We start from the raw sequence: 20,187 nt of genomic DNA, 5'->3' as shown, positions 1-20,187 counted from the left end.
AAACTATACACATGGATTCTCGCTCGCTCCCATCCCCGCTCACCCCAGGACCTCAACGTGAGCCACATCCCCAATGCACTATTTAGTAATAAAAAATTTCCAAATGTATATGCGTTCTTTTATCTTTGCAACCGCTGCTAACGAGATCGCGATATTCGACTCATTAACCCCTATAACCCGTGCAGTGGATATCTCCAGATAAATCACATCAAGATAAGTGAGAATCCATACCTTCGGGCATAATTTATCTGGATGTATCCATCTTGAGGCAATACATTTTTTGGCGGCTGTGAGGCCGGCTAGAATGAGTCTCTTCACATGTATAGAGGTCGGTAATTGAGAAACATCATTCAATAGCAATACAGAAGGCAGAACAGGTATGGTCAAAGAGAAAATATCTGATAGCTGGGAAATAACATTTTCCCAAAAGAGCTCAACAGGAGGACATTCCCAGTACATATGCATAAATGTTCCGGTGGCACCGTTTGGACATAAGGTACATCGAGAGTCAGGTCTGAGACCCATTAGATTCAATCGTCTAGGGGTCAAATAAGTCCTATGAACAAAATTTAGATGAATCTGTTGGTGATCTGGGTTGCGTGAGGACAGCCGGACATTTTCCCAGACTGCATCCCAATCAAAATCTACATCCAACTCCGGGACATCCTTTCTCCAAATCGTATCCAGGGGGAGGTCCTTATACAAGGACGTAAGTAAATGGCCATAAAAGTCAGAAACGAAGCCTCTCGATGTCTCTTTGTCATAAAATAATTTGTGAAAACGGTGACGCTCTAGTCTAGTGGAACATCCCATGGAACGCCATGAGCCCTCAGAGCTGCTCTTATTTGTAAATAAAAGAAAAAGGAGGTTCCGGGGAGATCATATATAGATCTTGGAAAGAATGGAGACCAGAGTTATCGAAGATATCCCCCAACGTGTGGATGCCTTTCTTTTCCCATCTAGGGTACCTAATAGGTTGTTCTGTATCATAGTGGATCCGCTCGGCATCACTCATGCACTATCCCTGCATGTGCACGCGCACTGAATAAAATTCCACAATGTACCTTTATCCCAGTATTCGTCTGACCACACCCCTCGTTAGCTTACCTTCATAAGCAGGTGTGTGGTCACCTGCTCTCCTTCTCGCTTTCACCACAAGGTAGTGCCTCGGTAGATCCCCACTTGACGTGATGTGATGGTAGGAGAAGAGTTGGAAAACAAGAGACGTTGACATCATATCTTTATTTTCTCTCTCACTATATTCGAGAAAATACGGCGATATTGTCTTCGTACTGGAGTGTCTGGAAGATGATGATCATTCTAAAAATCATCCACCGGTTTTCGTATTGGGAGCACGCCGCTACATGCCTCTCAACTGCAGTTCCTTGCTGTGGCTGGTTGCGGTAAAACCTTTCAGCGGCACAGCTGGATTGTAGGACGCGCCGCTGTTGTGAGAAGCGGTGGGGTCCAGGTTGGTGAGTAATGTTTTGCTTGCAAGCTCCACTTGTCTGTCTATGGGGGCTAGCTGACAATGTTTACGAACACCGGCCCCAGATTAAGGGTCCTTTGTTCAAGCCTCTTAGGCAACGGCAGAGGCCCTTGGTCTGAAGCCCATTATAGTTAACTAGTGGGCCACGACCAGTAACACTGGTGATCCCTGTGTTTTCTGGACGAGTGGATGTTTCCTCTGTCACCGTGTAGGCCCCGTCTTTCATATACAAATGAGAGTATTCCCTCACGAGGAAATATGGGCATGGATGTTCGTTAGCGGAAGATCCATGTTCAAGTCAGCTACAGCCCAGATGGGAATTGTGCTGGCCCCGCCGGGTGTTGGTAAAATCACCATTGTAAAACTGTGTTAACATCTTGTTTCTCTTTTCTCTTAAAAAGTGAGGAGGGTTTCAGAACGGCGGCCTGTCTGAGTGTAACTTGTTGTATCGTTGTGTACGAGTTCAGGTGGTGGCTGCTTAGCTTGCATGCTAGTTGTGGCCTACTGTGTTAGCCAGTCAGCTGTTAGCTGCGGCGCTAGCTCGCTGTGTTTACCAGGCCTGTTGTGTCACTAGGTTAGGTAAACGTTAGCTTGCTGCTTTCGGCCGAGAGCGGCCGTTAGCTTAATGCTACACTGTTGAACGTGCTGTGACGGTAACATGTTTTTAACACTCTTGACTACGACGTCATCTTTGACAGAGGATGTCGAACCTGCCCTGAGCCAGGACGGGAGGACTGCGTCAACAAGGGGGACCGTAGCGGCGGGATGGAGCGGCAACGCTGCCCAGGTCGACGACACAGGACGGCTGTGTTTACTACGGTGCCTTGTTAGAGACTGCAGTTTCGCTTGATCTGCGCTCAAGGTAGGCAAGGTCCTGACCAGACCTTGTACACTTCTTCTTGCTTTCCCTTCTAAATGTTTTGTAAATAACGATGTTTTCCAAAACGAGTGTTGATGCACTACATTTAGGATACGACGCGAGTTATGTGTGAATTGTCTTGTCACTGGTATTTAGCTTCTCCATGCAAATCGGGTTGTTTGTTACAGATGTGAAAATGATCTGGTTTGTTGTGTTGAGAAACATCATGTGTGTTTATGTACCGTGTACTCACAACTAAGGGGGTTAAACTAACCTATAAAGCTATGCTTAGTGACATATGAGTAAAGAATGATTCTTTTATGACAATGAACAGTGTGTTCACATATTAACAGGTTTTACCTGTTTAACTGGCCGTATTAAGGGTAAAGTAGGAGGGTTGTGTTCCCCCCTGGTTCCCTGGGGACTTCTTCATCCTCCTCTCAGACATGTTGTTACACTATATTTTGTCACTGTGTGGTAGGGATACGATGTAACCCTTAGCTTGATTGCTGAGGTTGTGCTAAAACTGCTTGAGGAACTTTATTTTCCTAAAAGAAAAGATTGTTTGGTCGCTTTTCGTGTGTGCTTAGCAAGGCCTGTGGCCGATACTAATCGAGAATTATGTATTCTCTCATTATGAAAAACGGCGTTCCTCTGTAGAGTGTTTTTGCCATTTTTTGTAGGTGATGATGGGTTGTGTGTGTCATGTGACCTACAACTGGGTTGGGCTGGCCACAGTAGCACATGTGTAAGTTTGGTACCGGGGCTCTTGGAGAGCCCTCTCTATTCTGTGTTTTTTCCTTAGTAAAAATCAGATAGCAGGTTAGCACATGCGCTGTGTGAAGCTGTTAGACGCTTCATGGAGCTGACTATGACTGCGTCATACTCTTTTTGTCATTACATCGTATCATGGGTGTGGGGTCGTAAAGGGGTGAACTGGTAACCTTTCCTCCCCCTTTTTTCTGTTGGTCAGGGGTAAACCCACCTGTCCTTCAAGGTTCCTGTCACGTTGCGGTTCGGCACGTTACAGGGTGAGGGGGGGGGGGGGGGGGGGTTTCCTGGTCCCACGCCCTGGAATATTGGGCGTGTGCACCGCAGAAATTCCCCCACCATAGAGTACGTCACTGTGCGCGTCTCTGTTGGTAGGACTTCCGTGTGCTGTTCAGGTCCATGTGATGGATCTGTTTCGGGGGGTGGTCAGAGCTCCTCCTCACGAAGCTCCTATTCGGGCCTTCTGTGAGTTGGGACTCTCCTTCCATGTGAGGGAGCCTCCTTCAGAGTACAGAGCCTCCTCCTCAGATTGTCAAGGTGAGTGGAACCTCAAGAAGGAGTCCTACTCTATTGTGTGTGTATTCGATTCAATTCGATTATTGAGTGTGTATGGGTTCAGTGCCTCCTCCCCGGAGAACCCTAAAACCAATTTTTTACATGGCTCAAGGTGCAATATATTCTTTTCAATCTGTACAGCTCGCATTGGGCTCTCTGGGGATTTCCGTCTCCTTCCTATGGGAGGGTGGTGGGATGTAAAAATGTGAAAATTTTTTACCCCCGACTGTGTAGACTGGGATACATACTGTTGGTGCTTCCTTCTTTTCTATTAAAAAGAGTTGGAGTTAGGAAGTATCACACCCCTCTTGTCGTTCCCCTGGGCGCCTTGGGGATTCAATGACAGGTCTAAATAGCCTGTTCATTGATGTGGTTGTGTCCCGATGCATGCATAGTGCTAGCTCGGGGTGTTCTGTAATCAGGCGACTGACTGGCACGCCTTGGTTGCTTGAGGTTAAAACGGCGTTTTTATAAAGCAACTGGGATGGAGGTTTTTCCTCTTCCGACGACCTGTTTTGGTTATCGATGGATTCTCGTTCATATCTGGGGGATGATGACGGAATGGATCTGAACATATGTAGAGGGGTCTCACGCCCTGGGGGTGGGCCACCGGGCACGGTGGGCCACCGGGCGCGGTTCGCCCCGAACGTCTGGGTGGCGCCTTCTTTTCATGTTTAAGATCAACACGCATATCTGCCCCTTCTCCTGGAGTAGGCATGTCGGCGTGGTTAGGGCACGGGACTGGTTCTGGTCACGCTGGTCCGGATCAGTTAAACCCGTTGTCCGCCGGGGATGCAGATCTGCTGTTCTGGTACCCTGATGGACTTGGGCTTTTTTCAGGTGGAAAAATGCCAGGTCGGTCCGGGTGTCACAGGGTTAAGTGCTATGGAGACCCTAGTTGGGTAATTTTTTTACTCTGCACTGTCGTAATGGCTTACGGCCATGCCAACCTGTACACGCTCGATCTCGTCAGATCTCGGCCGCTACACGGGTTGGTCCTGGTTAGTACTTGGTTGGGAGACCGCCTGGGAATACCAAGTACGGTGTGCTTGGGGCTGGTTCTCCATTCTTTTCGCTCCTCTCTCACGCATGGCGAAGAGGGGCCTGTTGGGGTGGTCTTTGACCTCCTCGGGGGACCCTGTGCTCCCCGTATCACCGGGCCCGGTCCGAAGTAATGTTTTCGTTGACCCGTAGGCCCGGGATAACCCTGTTGGAAACTGGAACACGGGTACTGCGGTAGTGCCGCAGGTATGTTTTGGAGTTTTTTCCTGAGGGGTTATGGGACCAACCACCGCATAGGGTAACGACTAGGTGGTTGGTTCTCTGGTGTGTTGGAGCAGTGTCAACTCCCGGGCCAATCGTGTCAGCCTTCTCTGCCTCAACCCCTCTGGGTGTTTTTTTTTTTAAATGGAGGCTTGGTCATGCAACAACGCCAGCATGCGCCCCTTCCGCCGGGGCGGCTGTGTTCAGCTGTCCCCTCTGGCACCTGTCTCATCCGCAGTCTCCAGGCTCGGGTTAACAGCCTGTTGCCTGGTTTTCCCCGGTGCGCTGCCTGCTTCCGTTGGTTAACCTTTTTTGTGTGCTTACAGCCATGCTGACTGCCTGTTCTGCAGGGTCAGTGTGCCAGGCGGTGTACTATTGGGGGGACAGGGCCCGCTCGGCTGAGGGGCCTTTGTCCGAATACGCTGGCGATGTGGGGGGCGGGGTCACTAAGTGCCCACCTGGTGGGGTCTTGATGCTGTCATCATGGACTTCTCCGGGCCCCCGTTCCAGGGGGTCCAGTCCCTTTGGTGGGTCTGGGCCTTCCTTCGCGCTCCGCTGCTACAGCCTTGCCACGGGGTTGGGTTTGCCCTTGACCCCGTGTTTCTGGGGGCAGTAACGAGGTTGTTCCCTCCGTTCGTTCCCGGGTGGCATGCGGGTTGTGCGTGTGTGTAGTCGTGGGGTCAGGCCACGGTCTGCTCACCCTGTGCGTTGAGTTGCTTGAGTGCCTCTTCGCACGGTCGGGTCCGTCGCCCTCCCGGGAAACCTCTAATAGGGGGGGTGCCCTCCATTAGGGGGGGTCGGGGGGCTCGGCCCTCCCTGTTCTGATTGTTGTGGGGGGCTTTCAGCGGGGTGTATTTGTCGGCCGGTGGCTCCGCTCTGGCCTCCCTTTGTGCATGAGTGATGCCGAGCGGATCCACTATGATACAGAACGATAGGTTATGACTATAACCAAGTTCTGTCAATAGTGGTGACGCTCGGCATCCGACGCCGCTGCAGCCCTTGATCTCACCTTGTGGTGAAAGCTTGGGAAGGAGGAGAGCAGGTGACCACACACCTGCTTATGAAGGTAAGCTAACGAGGGGTGTGGTCAGACGAATACTGGGATAAAGGTACATTGTGGAATTTTATTCAGTGCGCGTGCACATGCGGGGATAGTGCATGAGTGATGCCGAGCGTCACCACTATTGACAGAACTTGGTTATAGTCATAACCTATCGTTGTCCAATAAGGAGTAAATTGTTATTAAATAGAGGGGAATGCATGTGCCATTTATGGCGGTTAGTACACGCTTTCTGGGTGTCATGCCAGGTCTGGATCACATGTGTGATAAGAGGGCCAAATCGTCATTTGCATTGGTTAATTGAAATGTTGGTATACACAATATCCTGAAGTCTATGTGGGGACACCATCTTCTCCTCCAATGGTCGTCAAGACACGGCTGCTTGAGTGTCAAACCAAGGCCTCAGAGAGAAAGCTTGAAAATAATATTTAAAGTCTGGAAATGCTAAGCCTCCATCGAGTTTACTTCTTTGGGCAGTTGATCTCTTTAAGCGCGGGCGTTTATTGTTCCAAACGAATTTATATGAGGCAGAGTGCAATTTCTGCCAGTAACCAACAGGAGGAGGCAACGGGAGCATTGAGCTGATAAAATTTATTCTGGGTAAAATATTCATTTTAATTATTGACGCACAGGCCTGTAATGAATTTCTTAATTTTGACCATCTGTTGAAGTCATTCGTAATCCTGTCACCCAAGCTGGAGTAATTATACGTTACCGTCTGGCTAATAGTGGGGAATATTTCAATCCCGAGACATTTAAAGTGCTCCACCATAAGTATGTTTGCAGGTAGGATGGTAGCCTTCGCAGGCTCATTAAGTGGAAGAAAAGAAGATTTTGGCCAGTTGATCTTAAAGCCAGACAGGCTTCCAAACTCATCTATCACGTTGAGAAGATGAGGCAGAGAGACGGAGGGATTCTGCATAAACAGGAGTACATCATCTGCGTATAAGCTGATATGGTGATGTGTGCCCTGAATTGAAACAAGAGATATAATTTGGGATTGTCTTATGTATTGAGCTAGAGGTTCGAGGGATAAGGCGAAAAGACCGGGACTAAGAGGGCAACCCTGTCTAGAAGAGCGCGAGACAGAGAAGAGTGGCGAGCAGAACTTTCCCGTTAAGATCATGGCCGAAGGCCCTGTGTAGAGAACTTTGATCATATGAATGAAACCCTCACCCAACCCCATCCTTCTAAGAACTGCCCATAAGTAAGACCACTCCAATCTGTCAAATGCCTTCATTGCGTCCAAGGACATGACCGCTGTAGGGACTGCAACATCCTTGCTGGCATCAATCACGTGCAGTAACCGTCTGATGTTATCAGTAACCAGGCAGCCTCTTATGAAGATGGTCTGATCAGGGTGAACTAGAGATGTCATATGTTTTTGGAGTCGGGTGGCTAGAACCTTGGCATATAGCTTGAGATCGGCTCTGAGGAGACTTAGGGGCCTGTAGCTGCCACATTCGGTGGGGTCCTTATCCTTCTTGAGTAAAATGGAAATAAGCGCCATATTGACGTCTCTGGAGAAATTGCCCTCTTTGATTGAGTGTAAAATCATCGAGAGTAATAAGGGACCGAGTACATCCCAGAATGCAAGATAGAGCTCCGGTGGAATGCCGTTACCTGCACTACATCTATATCTACATATACTCTTACTAGTTGCACTGCTGGCCAGTAGTAGTCATACTGTCTTTATTTATCATACTACAACTCTGTACATACATCTGATTAGCACTACACTCAGTAGTACTAACTTGCATAATTTTTTCCCAGTTTAATCACCTGTACATTGTATATTTTATATCTTTACTGCTACATTTGCACTCTGGTTGGATGCCAAACTTCTTGTACTTTGTACTGTACTTGTGCTGTATCATGATGACAATATATTTGAATCTAATCTAATCTAATATTGAGCAATGAATTAGGCTATTTATTTAGGCTATTTATAATAAGATTGCATTTAGCCATTTTGCTTGCATTTTGCCATTTGAGAATGTTTGGCTGGCACAATGCCAAATTGTTCCACTCTATTTTATTCAATAATATTTAATTAGGCTTCTCTGTGCTATAAGAAGTTCATATTTTATCGTTTCTGTTGATAATTCAGGGTTTTAAGTTTAAAGGGGACATGTCTTGCTATTCCTTTCACTATTTGGGCAACTTTACACAATTCCTGTGAGTCTATGGAACACATCTGTAAAGTAAAAAAATATAAATAAAAAGTGACAGTCACCCACATTCTGCACTAGCAGACAGAGAGAGAGGTGTGTGTGTGTGTGTGTGTGTGTGTGTGTGTGTGTGTGTGTGTGTGTGTGTGTGTGTGTGTGTGTGTGTGTGTGTGTGTGTGTGTGTGTGTGTGTGTGTGTGTGTGTGTGTGTGTGTGTGTGTGTGTGTGTGTGTGTGTGATGACTTGTCGTACAGAACTTGTAAGTCGATTTGGATAAAAGTGTCAGCTAAATGACTAAATGTAAATGTGTGTGTGTGTGTGTATTCCTCTCCAGTGAAATGCGGCGATCGCGTGAAGCACTTCAAGATCCTCCAGAGAGAGGAGGAGTTCTACGTGGACCAGAGCTGCTTCTTCACCTCCCTGATCCACCTGGTGGAGCACTACCTCACTAACCGCCTGAGCACCTTGGAGAGGCTGGGGGAGCCCTGCAAGAGGGTAGGTAGGGCCCTGATTTAATAAAGGGTATAGGGCCCTGATTTAATAAAGGGTAGGTGGTGCCCTGATTTAATAAAGGGTAGGTGTAGGGCCCTGATTTAATAAAGGGTAGGTAGTGCCCTGATTTAATAAAGGGTAGGTGTAGGGCCCTGATTTAATAAAGGGTGGGTGTAGGGCCCTGATTTAATAAAGGGTAGGTAGGGCCCTGATTTAATAAAGGGTAGTTAGTGCCCTGGTTTAATAAAGGGTAGGTGGCAGTGCCCTGATTTAATAAAGGGTAGGTAGGGCCCTGATTTAATAAAGGGTAGGTAGGGCCTTAATTTAATAAAGGGTAGTTAGTGCCTTGATTTAATAAAGGGTAGGTAGTGCCCTGATTTAATAAAGGGTAGTTAGTGCCTTGATTTAATAAAGGGTAGGTAGTGCCCTGATTTAATAAAGGGTAGGTAGTGCCTTGATTTAATAAAGGGTAGGTAGTGCCCTGATTTAATAAAGGGTAGGTAGTGCCCTGATTTAATAAAGGGTAGGTAGGGCCCTGATTTAATAAAGGGTAGGTAGGGCCCTGATTTAATAAAGGGTAGGTGTAGTGCTTTGATTTAATAAAGGGTAGGTGTAGTGCCTTGATTTAATAAAGGGTAGGTGTAGGGCCCTGATTTAATAAAGGGTAGGTGTAGTGCCTTGATTTAATAAAGAGTGGGTGTAGGGCCCTGATTTAATAAAGGGTAGGTGTAGTGCCTTGATTTAATAAAGGGTAGGTGTAGGGCCCTGATTTAATAAAGGGTAGGTGTAGTGCCTTGATTTAATAAAGGGTAGGTGTAGGGCCCTGATTTAATAAAGGGTAGGTGTAGTGCCTTGATTTAATAAAGAGTAGGTGTAGGGCCCTGATTTAATAAAGGGTGGGTGGCAGTGCCCTGATTTAATAAAGAGTAGGTGTAGGGCCCTGATTTAATAAAGAGTAGGTGTAGGGCCCTGATTTAATAAAGAGTGGGTGTAGGGCCCTGATTTAATAAAGGGTAGGTAGGGCCCTGATTTAATAAAGAGTAGGTAGGGCCCTGATTTAATAAAGAGTAGGTGTAGGGCCCTGATTTAATAAAGAGTGGGTGTAGTGCCCTGATTTAATAAAGAGTGGGTGTAGGGCCCTGATTTAATAAAGGGTAGGTAGTGCCCTGATTTAATAAAGAGTAGGTGTAGGGCCCTGATTTAATAAAGAGTGGGTGTAGTGCCCTGATTTAATAAAGAGTGGGTGTAGGGCCCTGATTTAATAAAGGGTAGGTAGTGCCCTGATTTAATAAAGGGTGGGTAGTGCCCTGATTTAATAAAGAGTGGGTGTAGGGCCCTTATTTAATAAAGGGTAGGTGTAGGGCCCTGATTTAATAAAGGGTATAGGGCCCTGATTTAATAAAGGGTAGGTAGTGCCCTGATTTAATAAAGGGTAGGTGTAGGGCCCTGATTTAATAAAGGGTAGGTAGTGCCCTGATTTAATAAAGGGTGGGTAGTGCCCTGATTTAATAAAGAGTGGGTGTAGGGCCCTGATTTAATAAAGGGTAGGTGTAGGGCCCTGATTTAATAAAGGGTATAGGGCCCTGATTTAATAAAGGGTAGGTAGTGCCCTGATTTAATAAAGGGTAGGTAGTGCCCTGATTTAATAAAGGGTAGGTAGGGCCATGATTTAATAAAGAGTAGGTGTAGGGCCCTGATTTAATAAAGGGTAGGTGTAGGGCCCTGATTTAATAAAGGGTATATGGCCCTGATTTAATAAAGGGTAGGTAGTGCCCTGATTTAATAAAGGGTATAGGGCCCTGATTTAATAAAGGGTAGGTAGTGCCCTGATTTAATAAAGGGTAGGTAGGGCCATGATTTAATAAAGAGTAGGTGTAGGGCCCTGATTTAATAAAGGGTAGGTGTAGGGCCCTGATTTAATAAAGAGTAGGTGTAGGGCCCTGATTTAATAAAGGGTAGGTAGTGCCCTGATTTAATAAAGGGTGGGTGTAGGGCCCTGATTTAATAAAGAGTAGGTGTAGGGCCCTGATTTAATAAAGGGTAGGTAGGGCCATGATTTAATAAAGAGTAGGTGTAGGGCCCTGATTTAATAAAGGGTAGGTGTAGGGCCCTGATTTAATAAAGAGTAAGTGTAGGGCCCTGATTTAATAAAGGGTAGGTGTAGGGCCCTGATTTAATAAAGAGTAGGTAGTGCCCTGATTTAATAAAGGGTAGGTGTAGGGCCCTGATTTAATAAAGGGTAGGTGGTAGGGCCCTGATTTAATAAAGAGTAGGTGTAGGGCCCTGATTTAATAAAGGGTAGGTGGCAGTGCCCTGATTTAATAAAGGGTGGGTGGTAGGGCCCTGATTTAATAAAGGGTGGGTGTAGGGCCCTGATTTAATAAAGAGTAGGTGTAGGGCCCTGATTTAATAAAGGGTATAGGGCCCTGATTTAATAAAGGGTAGGTAGTGCCCTGATTTAATAAAGGGTAGGTAGGGCCCTGATTTAATAAAGGGTAGTTAGTGCCCTGATTTAATAAAGGGTGGGTGTAGGGCCCTGATTTAATAAAGGGTAGTTAGTGCCCTGATTTAATAAAGAGTAGGTGTAGGGCCCTGATTTAATAAAGGGTAGGTGGTAGGGCCCTGATTTAATAAAGGGTGGGTGTAGGGGGTCCAGTGTGTATGTATATGTTTGTATGTTGAGATACTGAGACCCGTCCCTTGATCCTTGTATACAGTAGTGCTGCGTGAGAGAGAAGCACACAGGTGCAGACGTGGGTCAGTTCTCTCTCCTCTGTTCCTCTTCTAGTGAAGGTGAAGAGGGAAGTGAGGTCAGCAGCTGTGGGGAGTCAGTGTGGGACTGATCATAATCATAATCATAATCATAATAATAAACATTATTTGTGTAGCACCTTTCATACAAGAATTGCAGCTTCACAGCAGTAAAAAAGACATTAGGCATAAAATAAGCATACAATTATTAATCATTCATATTAGGATCTAACATCTTAATAGGCCTCTTTGTTTATGGTTTGATTGTCACTGATACAAGAGACATAAAATCGTGAAATTGGCAGATACACATAAAAATAAAACCCAGATCTGAATTACTTTACAGAACAACAGCAGTGATGAGGCCAAAAACAGAACACACTCGAGGGCAGTTAGCAATTAGGACATTCACAGCTTTGTGTGTGGTGTGTGTGTGTGTGTGTGTGTGTGTGTGTGTGTGTGTGTGTGTGTGTGTGTGTGTGTGTGTGTGTGTGTGTGTGTGTGTGTGTGTGTGTGTGTGTGTGTGTGTGTGTGTGTGTGTGTGTGTGTGTGTGTGTGTGTGTGTGTGTGTGTGTGTGTGTGTGTGTGTGTGTGTGTGTGTGTGTGTGTGTGTGTGTGAGTCAACCAACAGGGAGATACTACTGCTGTATGTATGTACAGTACAGTACAGTGTTGTAGTCGAGTCACTAAATCTTGAGTGCGAGTCGAGTCTCGAGTCCCCAGTGTTCGAGTCCGAGTCCAAGTCCGAGTCATCAAGGTTGAGTCCACTCCACTCAGTTAAAGAGCTGACATACAAATAAAAAAAAAAAGGTCTACATTAAACATAAATGACACAGCGGTCACCATTTCAAAGGGAGTTTATTTACTTTGTGACACAATCTTATGCCAAATGATTAGGGCCTATTAAAAAATATATATATATATTTAAAATAACTGTATTTATCAATTAACAAGTCCGAGTCCTTGTCTGCACCTTCCGAGTCCGAATGCAGTCAATGCTCGAGTCCAAGTCCAAGTCCGAGTCATAATAATAATAATAATAATAATAATAATAATAATAATAATAATAATAATAATAATAATAATAATAATAATAATAATAATAATAATAATAATAATAATAATAATACTAATACTAATACTAATACTAATAATAATAATAATAATAATAGATCAAATTTATATAGCGCCTTTCATAGAACCCAAGGTCGCTTCACAATCAGAAAAAAAAAATAGGGCTAGGGAAATAGGAAAAAAATTAAAATAAAAAATAAAAGTCATCATTGCTCAAGTCCAAATGGAGTCACGAGTCCTGAAGAAACAGTACCTGTCTGTGTGTGTCTCGTCCCCCAGACGCAGCCCCAGCCCCAGGACCTGTCTCACTCCACAGTGGACGAGTGGGAGCTCCCCAAAGAGGAGTTCACCCTGGAGGAGCAGCTCGGGAGCGGCTGTTTCGCTGACGTCCACCGGGGGCGCTGGAAGGACCGCATCAACGTCGCCATCAAGATCATCAAAAACGGTAACGTTACACCCCTTGCGTTCCTCGCGGCCGACAGGCTAAGAACAATCACTCTGTGATTGAGAAAATGGTTTTACATGACAAAATAACGGATAACAATAACAGAATAAAAATGGTAAATGGTGCATTTTTTATCCAAAGCGCTTTACAAATTATTGTTCCTCACATTTGACCCAGTCACTCACACGTTCACACACCGACGGCGGAGGCGACTGTGCAAGGTGACGACCTGCTCATCAGGAGCAATTAGGGGTTAAGTGTCAAGAACACTTCGACACGCTGCCGGGAGGAGCGGGAATAGAACCGGGAACCTTCCGACTACCCGACGACCGCTCTACCTCCTGTCACCCCTATAAGAAGAACAACAGGTCATTGATGAGAGAAAATCGTATTAGCCCCAAATATTATTATTAAAACCGTCAGTAGTGTGATAGTAAAGGGTTACCCTTCTGCAGTGTGGCAGTGAAAGGGTTAAAGAGGAAGTCAGTGGGGATTCTCCCTTCCCCTCTGCCAAGTAGCACAATGTTTCATTTCATTTCAAACCTTTATTTAAACTCGAAAGGCACCTGAGGTCGGTCACGTCAAGTGTACATACAGAAAGAAGCAAAAAAAAAAAAAAAAAAAAAACGTTGTATTTTCTTCCCTTTTGATCAACGTAACTTTTCATAACGGCGCAACCGCTCAACGGTGGCCAGTGTTGGAAAGTAATTGCTGGACGAAACATGATGCACTAAACAATGTACGCGTTCTGCTGACAGTTTATATATACAGGCCAAATACAATCACATCGTGTCGGTCTGGGAAGAAACACGTCAACAATAACATTCAGATCATCAAGGATGACATGGTTAAAATAAAAGAGGCAGCTATCTGCATGTGACCCTGAATGCAGAGCCCGTATGGATACAATAATAAAGACGTCTCAAAAGTTTAAAACTTCTCCTAATGGAATGAAATGTTCAACATTTTTGTAGTTCATTCCATTTGTACTGTATTCAATTTGTATTTATCTGAATATTTCCACCGTTCACATTTGAACCAATAGTACCATTTCCTGGAATTCGGTTACGGTACCCAACGGTACCTATTTTCGGTACTTAACTCTCTCTCTAATAACAAAATATTATAAAACTCCTCTGACCTTGTCTGTTCTTTCCAAAGACCCAAGAGACGGGACAGTAATAATATATATTTGTGGAAAAGGCTCCCTCTTGTCTAGTATATTACACTACTATAGATTACTATATATGATACTAAACATGTAAAGGTACCGAATCCTTGATCTAGCGTGAATCGGTACTCGGTAGTACCGATTCGGTAATTCGGTCTGTACCCTTAAAAGAGTTCGGTACCCACCCAACCCTACAAACCAGTTTTGCCACACTCAGTGTTTACATGTGGTGTGTATCTAAAAGCTAAGCAATCCTGTGATCTGGTACCACCTGCTGTAAAAGCAACCAAAGAACAGGGACAATAGGGGTAATTATTATTTCATCACTGTGTGAGTGACACCGTGAAACTATACACATTGCACATTAGATTCTTTCTCTAAACGCGGGCAAACAAATATGCCGCCTTTCCGGTCCTGGATTATAGTGTGTTGTGCTGTTAATCATAGGGTGACGGGTTAAATACCAGCAGCCAGCCATCATACTATACACATGACCTGAGTGAGTCCGTGTTTCTGTTTTGCTCCTTCGCTAAAGATTCAATGACAAGCGGTTGAGTGGGTTTAGGAGTGACATTAAGATCACAGTTCAATGACATTAAGATCACAGTTCCCTCAAAATATTGCCATAAGCAACATGTCTTCCCCCCCCCCGCTCTCTCTCTAGACTCTGAGTTGAACCACGGAGAGTTTCAGCGGGAGGTGCAGATCTTGAAGAAGCTCCGTCATCGCCACCTCATCTCCCTGTTCGCTGTCTGCACCACCTCCTCCCCCTATTTCATCATCACTGAACTCATGGAGAAGGGCAACCTGCTCAACTTCCTGAGAAGTAAGTGTTGTCTGTCTGTCTGTCTGTCTGTCTGTCTGTCTGTCTGTCTGTCTGTCTGTCTGTCTGTCTGTCTGTCTGTCTGCCTGTCTCTCTGTCTGTCTGTCTCTCTGTTTGTCTGTCTGTCTCTGTCTGTATGTCTGTCTGTCTGTCTGTCTGTCTGCCTGTCTGTCTGTCTGTCTGTCTGTCTGTCTGTCTGTCTGTCTGTCTGTCTGTCTGTCTGTCTGTCTGTCTGTCTGTCTGTCTGTCTGTCTGTCTGCCTGTCTCTCTGTCTGTCTGTCTCTCTGTTTGTCTGTCTGTCTGTCTGTTTGTCTGTACTTGTCTGTCTGTCTGTCTGTCTGTCTCTCTGTCTCTCTGTCTGTCTGTCTCTCTGTCTGCCTGTCTGTCTGTCTGTCTGTCTCTCTGTTTGTCTCTCTGTCTGCCTGTCTCTCTGTTTGTCTCTCTGTCTGCCTGTCTGTCTCTCTGTTTGTCTCTCTGTCTGTCTGTCTCTCTGTTTGTCACTCTGTCTGCCTGTCTGTCTGTCTGTCTGTCTCTCTGTTTGTCTCTCTGTCTGCCTGTCTCTCTGTTTGTCTCTCTGTCTGCCTGTCTGTCTCTCTGTTTGTCTCTCTGCCTGTCTGTCTCTCTGTTTGTCTCTCTGTCTGTCTGTCTATCTGTGTGTCTCTCTGCCTGCCTGTCTGTCTGCCTCTCTGTCTCTGTCTGTCTCTCTGTCTGTCTCTCTATCTGCCTGTCTGTTTCTATGTTGGTCTTCTGTTCTGTCTACCTGACTCTCTGTTTGAAAGCTGGATAACTTTTAGATTTTAATTGCATGCGTCTTATCTTTTCATTTATGAACAGACCTTTTAGTATCACTGTTGTGAAGGGCCAGATTAAACCGAATATATATATTTATTTATATATATATATTTAATTGTATTTGTATATTCTCTAATATTTCCTGATATCCCTTGTATATTCCTTGTACAATATGCATTGAATATCCATTCTAGCCTACTGAACATCCCATAATAGTCTCCATTCGACTATTGGTCGAGACCTTGGTGCCAGGCTGCCATACCCCCCAGACCCAGTTCAAACGTACCGCTCAACATGTACGAACAAGTCCTAGTTCCGCGTAGGAATCTGGCTACCGCACCACTAATGGGACTATTTGTTCATAGTGCGTATATATACTGCGCTACTAAAGTAGGACTTCCTTTTTAGTCCAGTTTCTTACCCTCCAATAGAGTGACAGACGTAAAGCCTCCCCGCGACGCCACGTGTGGGAGTAAGGCCAAGTTCGGCCTACCATCGGTATTGAGACATCGTGTATATTAATATTTGAATAGTCATATTTGGCACTATATCGTCGAGTTGGACGTAGTCTATTAAGCTAATAATAGTCTGTTAATATATAGTGCTTCGTACGGTGAGAATACTACCGTAGCCAGCACCCCATCGTTTCGGGCAGAGAACTGGCTGCTTATCCAGGATGGTCGACCCCATGTGAGACTGCATCCGAGGAGCCCCAGAGCCGACGAGCGAGTGGACCTGTATACCGGATTATTCTACCGACGACAGCCCGCCTTCCCAGGCACGGATTATGCTTTGTGTACAGTGATTATTCCATGGATAAAGACCCCCGACACTGCCGTGTGTTGGAACCCCCCCCCTGGAGAGGACGCAAGGTGAGGAGACGCTCTGCAAGACGAGGTCGCTTCACGTCTCTCCCCCGTGGACCAGAGAGAGCCGGCTCACAGAGAGTCCACCTGCTTTCATCTGTGGTCCAAGGATCGCTGGCGCACCGAGCTGCACAACTGTGGGTTCACCCAGGATACCCTTGGCCGGACGAGGCAGCCAGACTCTACCCCCCCCCCCCCCTCCTACTCCTGTTGTCTTACAAGCGACCGGATTACCCCCCTTAGTGTATCCAGTCTTATAATCATTAACGTATCCTTGCTGTTATTCCTTAACTATTCCAGGTCGTATATTTACCGCCTGCGCCATCAGAGATTGGACATTCTCTATTGATATACCGACGAATACTCTTTGCCATAAAAGTGCATACTATTTCAATTCATAAATGTAATTAAGTGATTAAGTGCTTGTTCTACACACCATTGCTGTGTAGGAATAAATACATACTTCGACTTCGTACATTTGTGTTGGATCCGTTTCATCTACGTGAGAGTGTTTATCATAATACATTTATGCCGAGTACTGGGTGGCCGAATATAAAGTACAAAGGTAGTGGTAGTAAGTATCATATCTAGTAATACAGTCAGGGAATTGTACCCCTCAGTTACAATTGGTCCTTCGAGCCGGATGGTAATTAGTGTAATATTAATATAGTGTTATTAATATTGAAATGGCCTATGATGAACACTCCACGAAACGATCCTCCTAACCAACGCCCGCAGCGCGAACGACGGCTCCCTCAGTACTTAGAGGCTTACGCTGTCAGTCAACAACCTAGTCTTCTACTAACAGTAAACGCGGTAAAACTAGAAAGTAAAAGTATGTCTAACCCCAACGCCCAGACTACCCCGACCATAGAGGCCCCTACGGGTTCTAATGTAACTGACCAAGTTCACGGTGGGGACCAGTGGGAACCAGACATGACTTCACACCCCGCCAGTACTGAAGAAGTAGTCCCCGATGAGTCCCGGGAGGAATACAACGCTACCGAGAGAGAACTCGGCACGGAAGAAGACGGGGAGAGCACCGTGGAGATAGAGCTCCAAGGCTCCGCAAGGAGTACCCCGAGGGAAGGCTCCCCTATACAACCGCCTTCTCCCAGCGAGGCAGAGAGGACCCTACAGCAGGCCTTCCTCATCAGCCTGAACGCCGCTGCTGAACGCGACCGACTGCAGATCCAGCAGCGGAGCGAAGAAGAGCATATACGTCTAGAAATAAGACGCATTCAGAGGGAAGAGAATGTGGCCCGAGACCGAGCAGACAGCCAGCGAGCAGCTGCTGGTGCTCTACGGGACGCAGAGCGCGACAGACAGCAAGCGCAACTAATAGAACAGCTGATCAGACGGACAACACCCTCTCCCTCCGCCAGAGGCTCCAGGAACTCGTCTAGACACACCTCCAGGGCGGCATCCCCTAGCCGAGTAAACAACCCTGAACTTGACCAACAGACGAGGTCTATACCCCCCACAGACCACCTCCCCCCACCGGTCCAAGCGAGACCTAGCAACCGGGAAGGAGCAGCATATCCTGTGGAGAGGCTAAACCAGAGACTACAAGCACTGGATGACCTAACTGAAGACGAAGAGGAAGAGGAGGAGAACCACGCCCGACGACAGCACAGTACTCTACCGGACCAGGAGGTCCGGTACAGCCCAGGCTATACTCCCGCGGAGCTGCGCTACAGACCCCCGACTCTATACCCGGGTGAGCACGACGCACGACCCGCACCGAGGAACAGCACCTGGACAAGCGGGCCATGGTACACTGCCGGTACCAGCCCATACCAAGGAGCGGGAGGAGACTCGCCTAGGAGGCCTCTCCCCCAACGCTCGCCGATGTATCCACAGTCAGCGTCATACATTGGCACGCCTATGGTACCCGACTTCACCCAAGAGAACCGGGCCCAGTATACAGAACTCCGCATGTGTCTGGAGACCATGTTGGTGGATGTATTGGAGGAACGCCATAAATACGCCATCCTACTGAAGCACTTAAAGGTACCCCGCGCACATAATATAGCGCTCGCCTACGCGACTTCCACCACCCCATACACAGCAGCGCTGGTAGCATTGGACCAGAGGTATGGGCGCATATGGGATTACGTGATCCAGGAGATCCGACACATCGACCGCTTACCCCCAGCAATAGACAATCGAGCACTGGACGACCTGTCCATCAGAGTGCAGTCCCTGGTAGGGATGTTGGGAGCGCAGAGAGAGAAGGGGAGGCATGAACTTTACGCCAACTCAAATGTGGAAAGGATCTTGGAGAAGCTGCCGCCCGCTCGACAGGAGCGTTTTAGGCGGCAGAGAGACCACCGAGACCCGAATGGCCCCGAACCGAACCTCCTCGATCTAGCAGACTTCCTGGCGAGAGAAGTCAGCAGCCTACGGCTAGATACATTCGGACGGAGCACCCCTGGCTCCAGAGAAGGAACCAGACGACTAAATGATGGAAGAAGATCGGTGACTGTGATGCACCAATCGGAGTCAGTACAGAGCAGCAGGAGCCACAGTACCCCCTCCAGAACGGAGAAGTGGAAGATAGTGTGCCCCTACTGTGAGAAAGAACACTGGCTAGCGCAATGTGACTCCTTCCCCAAGCTGAACGCGGAGGAAGCAAGTCAATGGATAAAGTCCAACAAGCGCTGTTTTCGCTGTGCGCGCTCACACATGGCAGCCGAATGCCGCTTAAAGAAAAGGTGCACCAAGTGCGATGGAGCCCATCTGGACATACTTCACGACAGTAACAGACGGCGCCCTTCACCCGCACCATCCAGCAGCAAAGCGAGCGTCATGTACATCGATCCCGCCAGCAGCAGTGGAGCCCGAGTACTCCTAAAAGTAGTGCGTGTGACACTAAGCTACCAGAATAAAGTCCTGGACACTTACGCCGTCCTCGATGACGGGTCAGAGAAGACCCTTCTGCTCGCCTCCGCTGCGGCCCAGCTAGGGCTGCGGGGAAGCGAAACCCAAATGACAATTCGGACAATAAGACGAGATTTGAAGACGATAAAGGGCGAGAATGTCTCATTCTCTATCGCAGCAAGCGGCCAGCCTGAGCGACGGTACCAGATTACAGACGCTTTCACCAGCCAAGAAATAGGACTGTCGCGGTACACATACCCCGTCGCCAAGCTGATGGAGAAATATGCACATCTGCGCAAGTTACCGATCCCGCTCATAGACAATGCTATGCCGACCCTGTTGATAGGCTCCGACCATGCAGACCTCATTGTCCCGATAGACCGGGTTCATACCGGACCCCGAGGCTGTCCTGCAGCAGTCGAGACCCGTTTGGGATGGACTCTCCAAGGCCCGCTTGCCAAATCTCTCAACCGAAGTACAGCCACTAGATGTCTCCACTCCCGAGTCACAGAGGGAGAAACCGCACTCCTGCAACACGTAGAGCGGTTATGGACCTTGGAACAAATGCCCTTTAAGAACGGAAAGAAAGACATTCGCTCTAAAGATGACATTTACGCCATTCACCTCCTCGAGACAGGGACCAAGAGAGTCACGGTCAACGGCGTGTTGAGATACGCCACGCCACTCCTGCGGCGAGAAGGAATGCCTACTTTCCACGCCAAG

General features: G+C 47.0%; 1 protein-coding gene across 1 annotated transcript in view; it reads left to right on the top strand.

Moving 5' to 3' along the window:
• The window catches only part of ptk6b (PTK6 protein tyrosine kinase 6b), a 48,387-nt gene that overhangs the window by 9,373 nt on the left and 18,827 nt on the right, over positions 1–20,187 (top strand). Inside the window, exons 3-5 of the mRNA XM_084332601.1 lie at positions 8,502–8,662; positions 12,764–12,929; positions 14,765–14,926. Coding sequence (XP_084188727.1) covers positions 8,502–8,662; positions 12,764–12,929; positions 14,765–14,926 — 489 coding nt within the window. The remainder of the gene's footprint in view (positions 1–8,501; positions 8,663–12,763; positions 12,930–14,764; positions 14,927–20,187) is intronic.

Source organism: Notolepis coatsorum (genome assembly GCF_963971535.1).
Source record: "Notolepis coatsorum genome assembly, chromosome: 17".
In the NCBI taxonomy this organism is placed as follows: domain Eukaryota; kingdom Metazoa; phylum Chordata; class Actinopteri; order Aulopiformes; family Paralepididae; genus Notolepis; species Notolepis coatsorum.
This window is presented reverse-complemented; position numbering and strand designations above follow the sequence as displayed.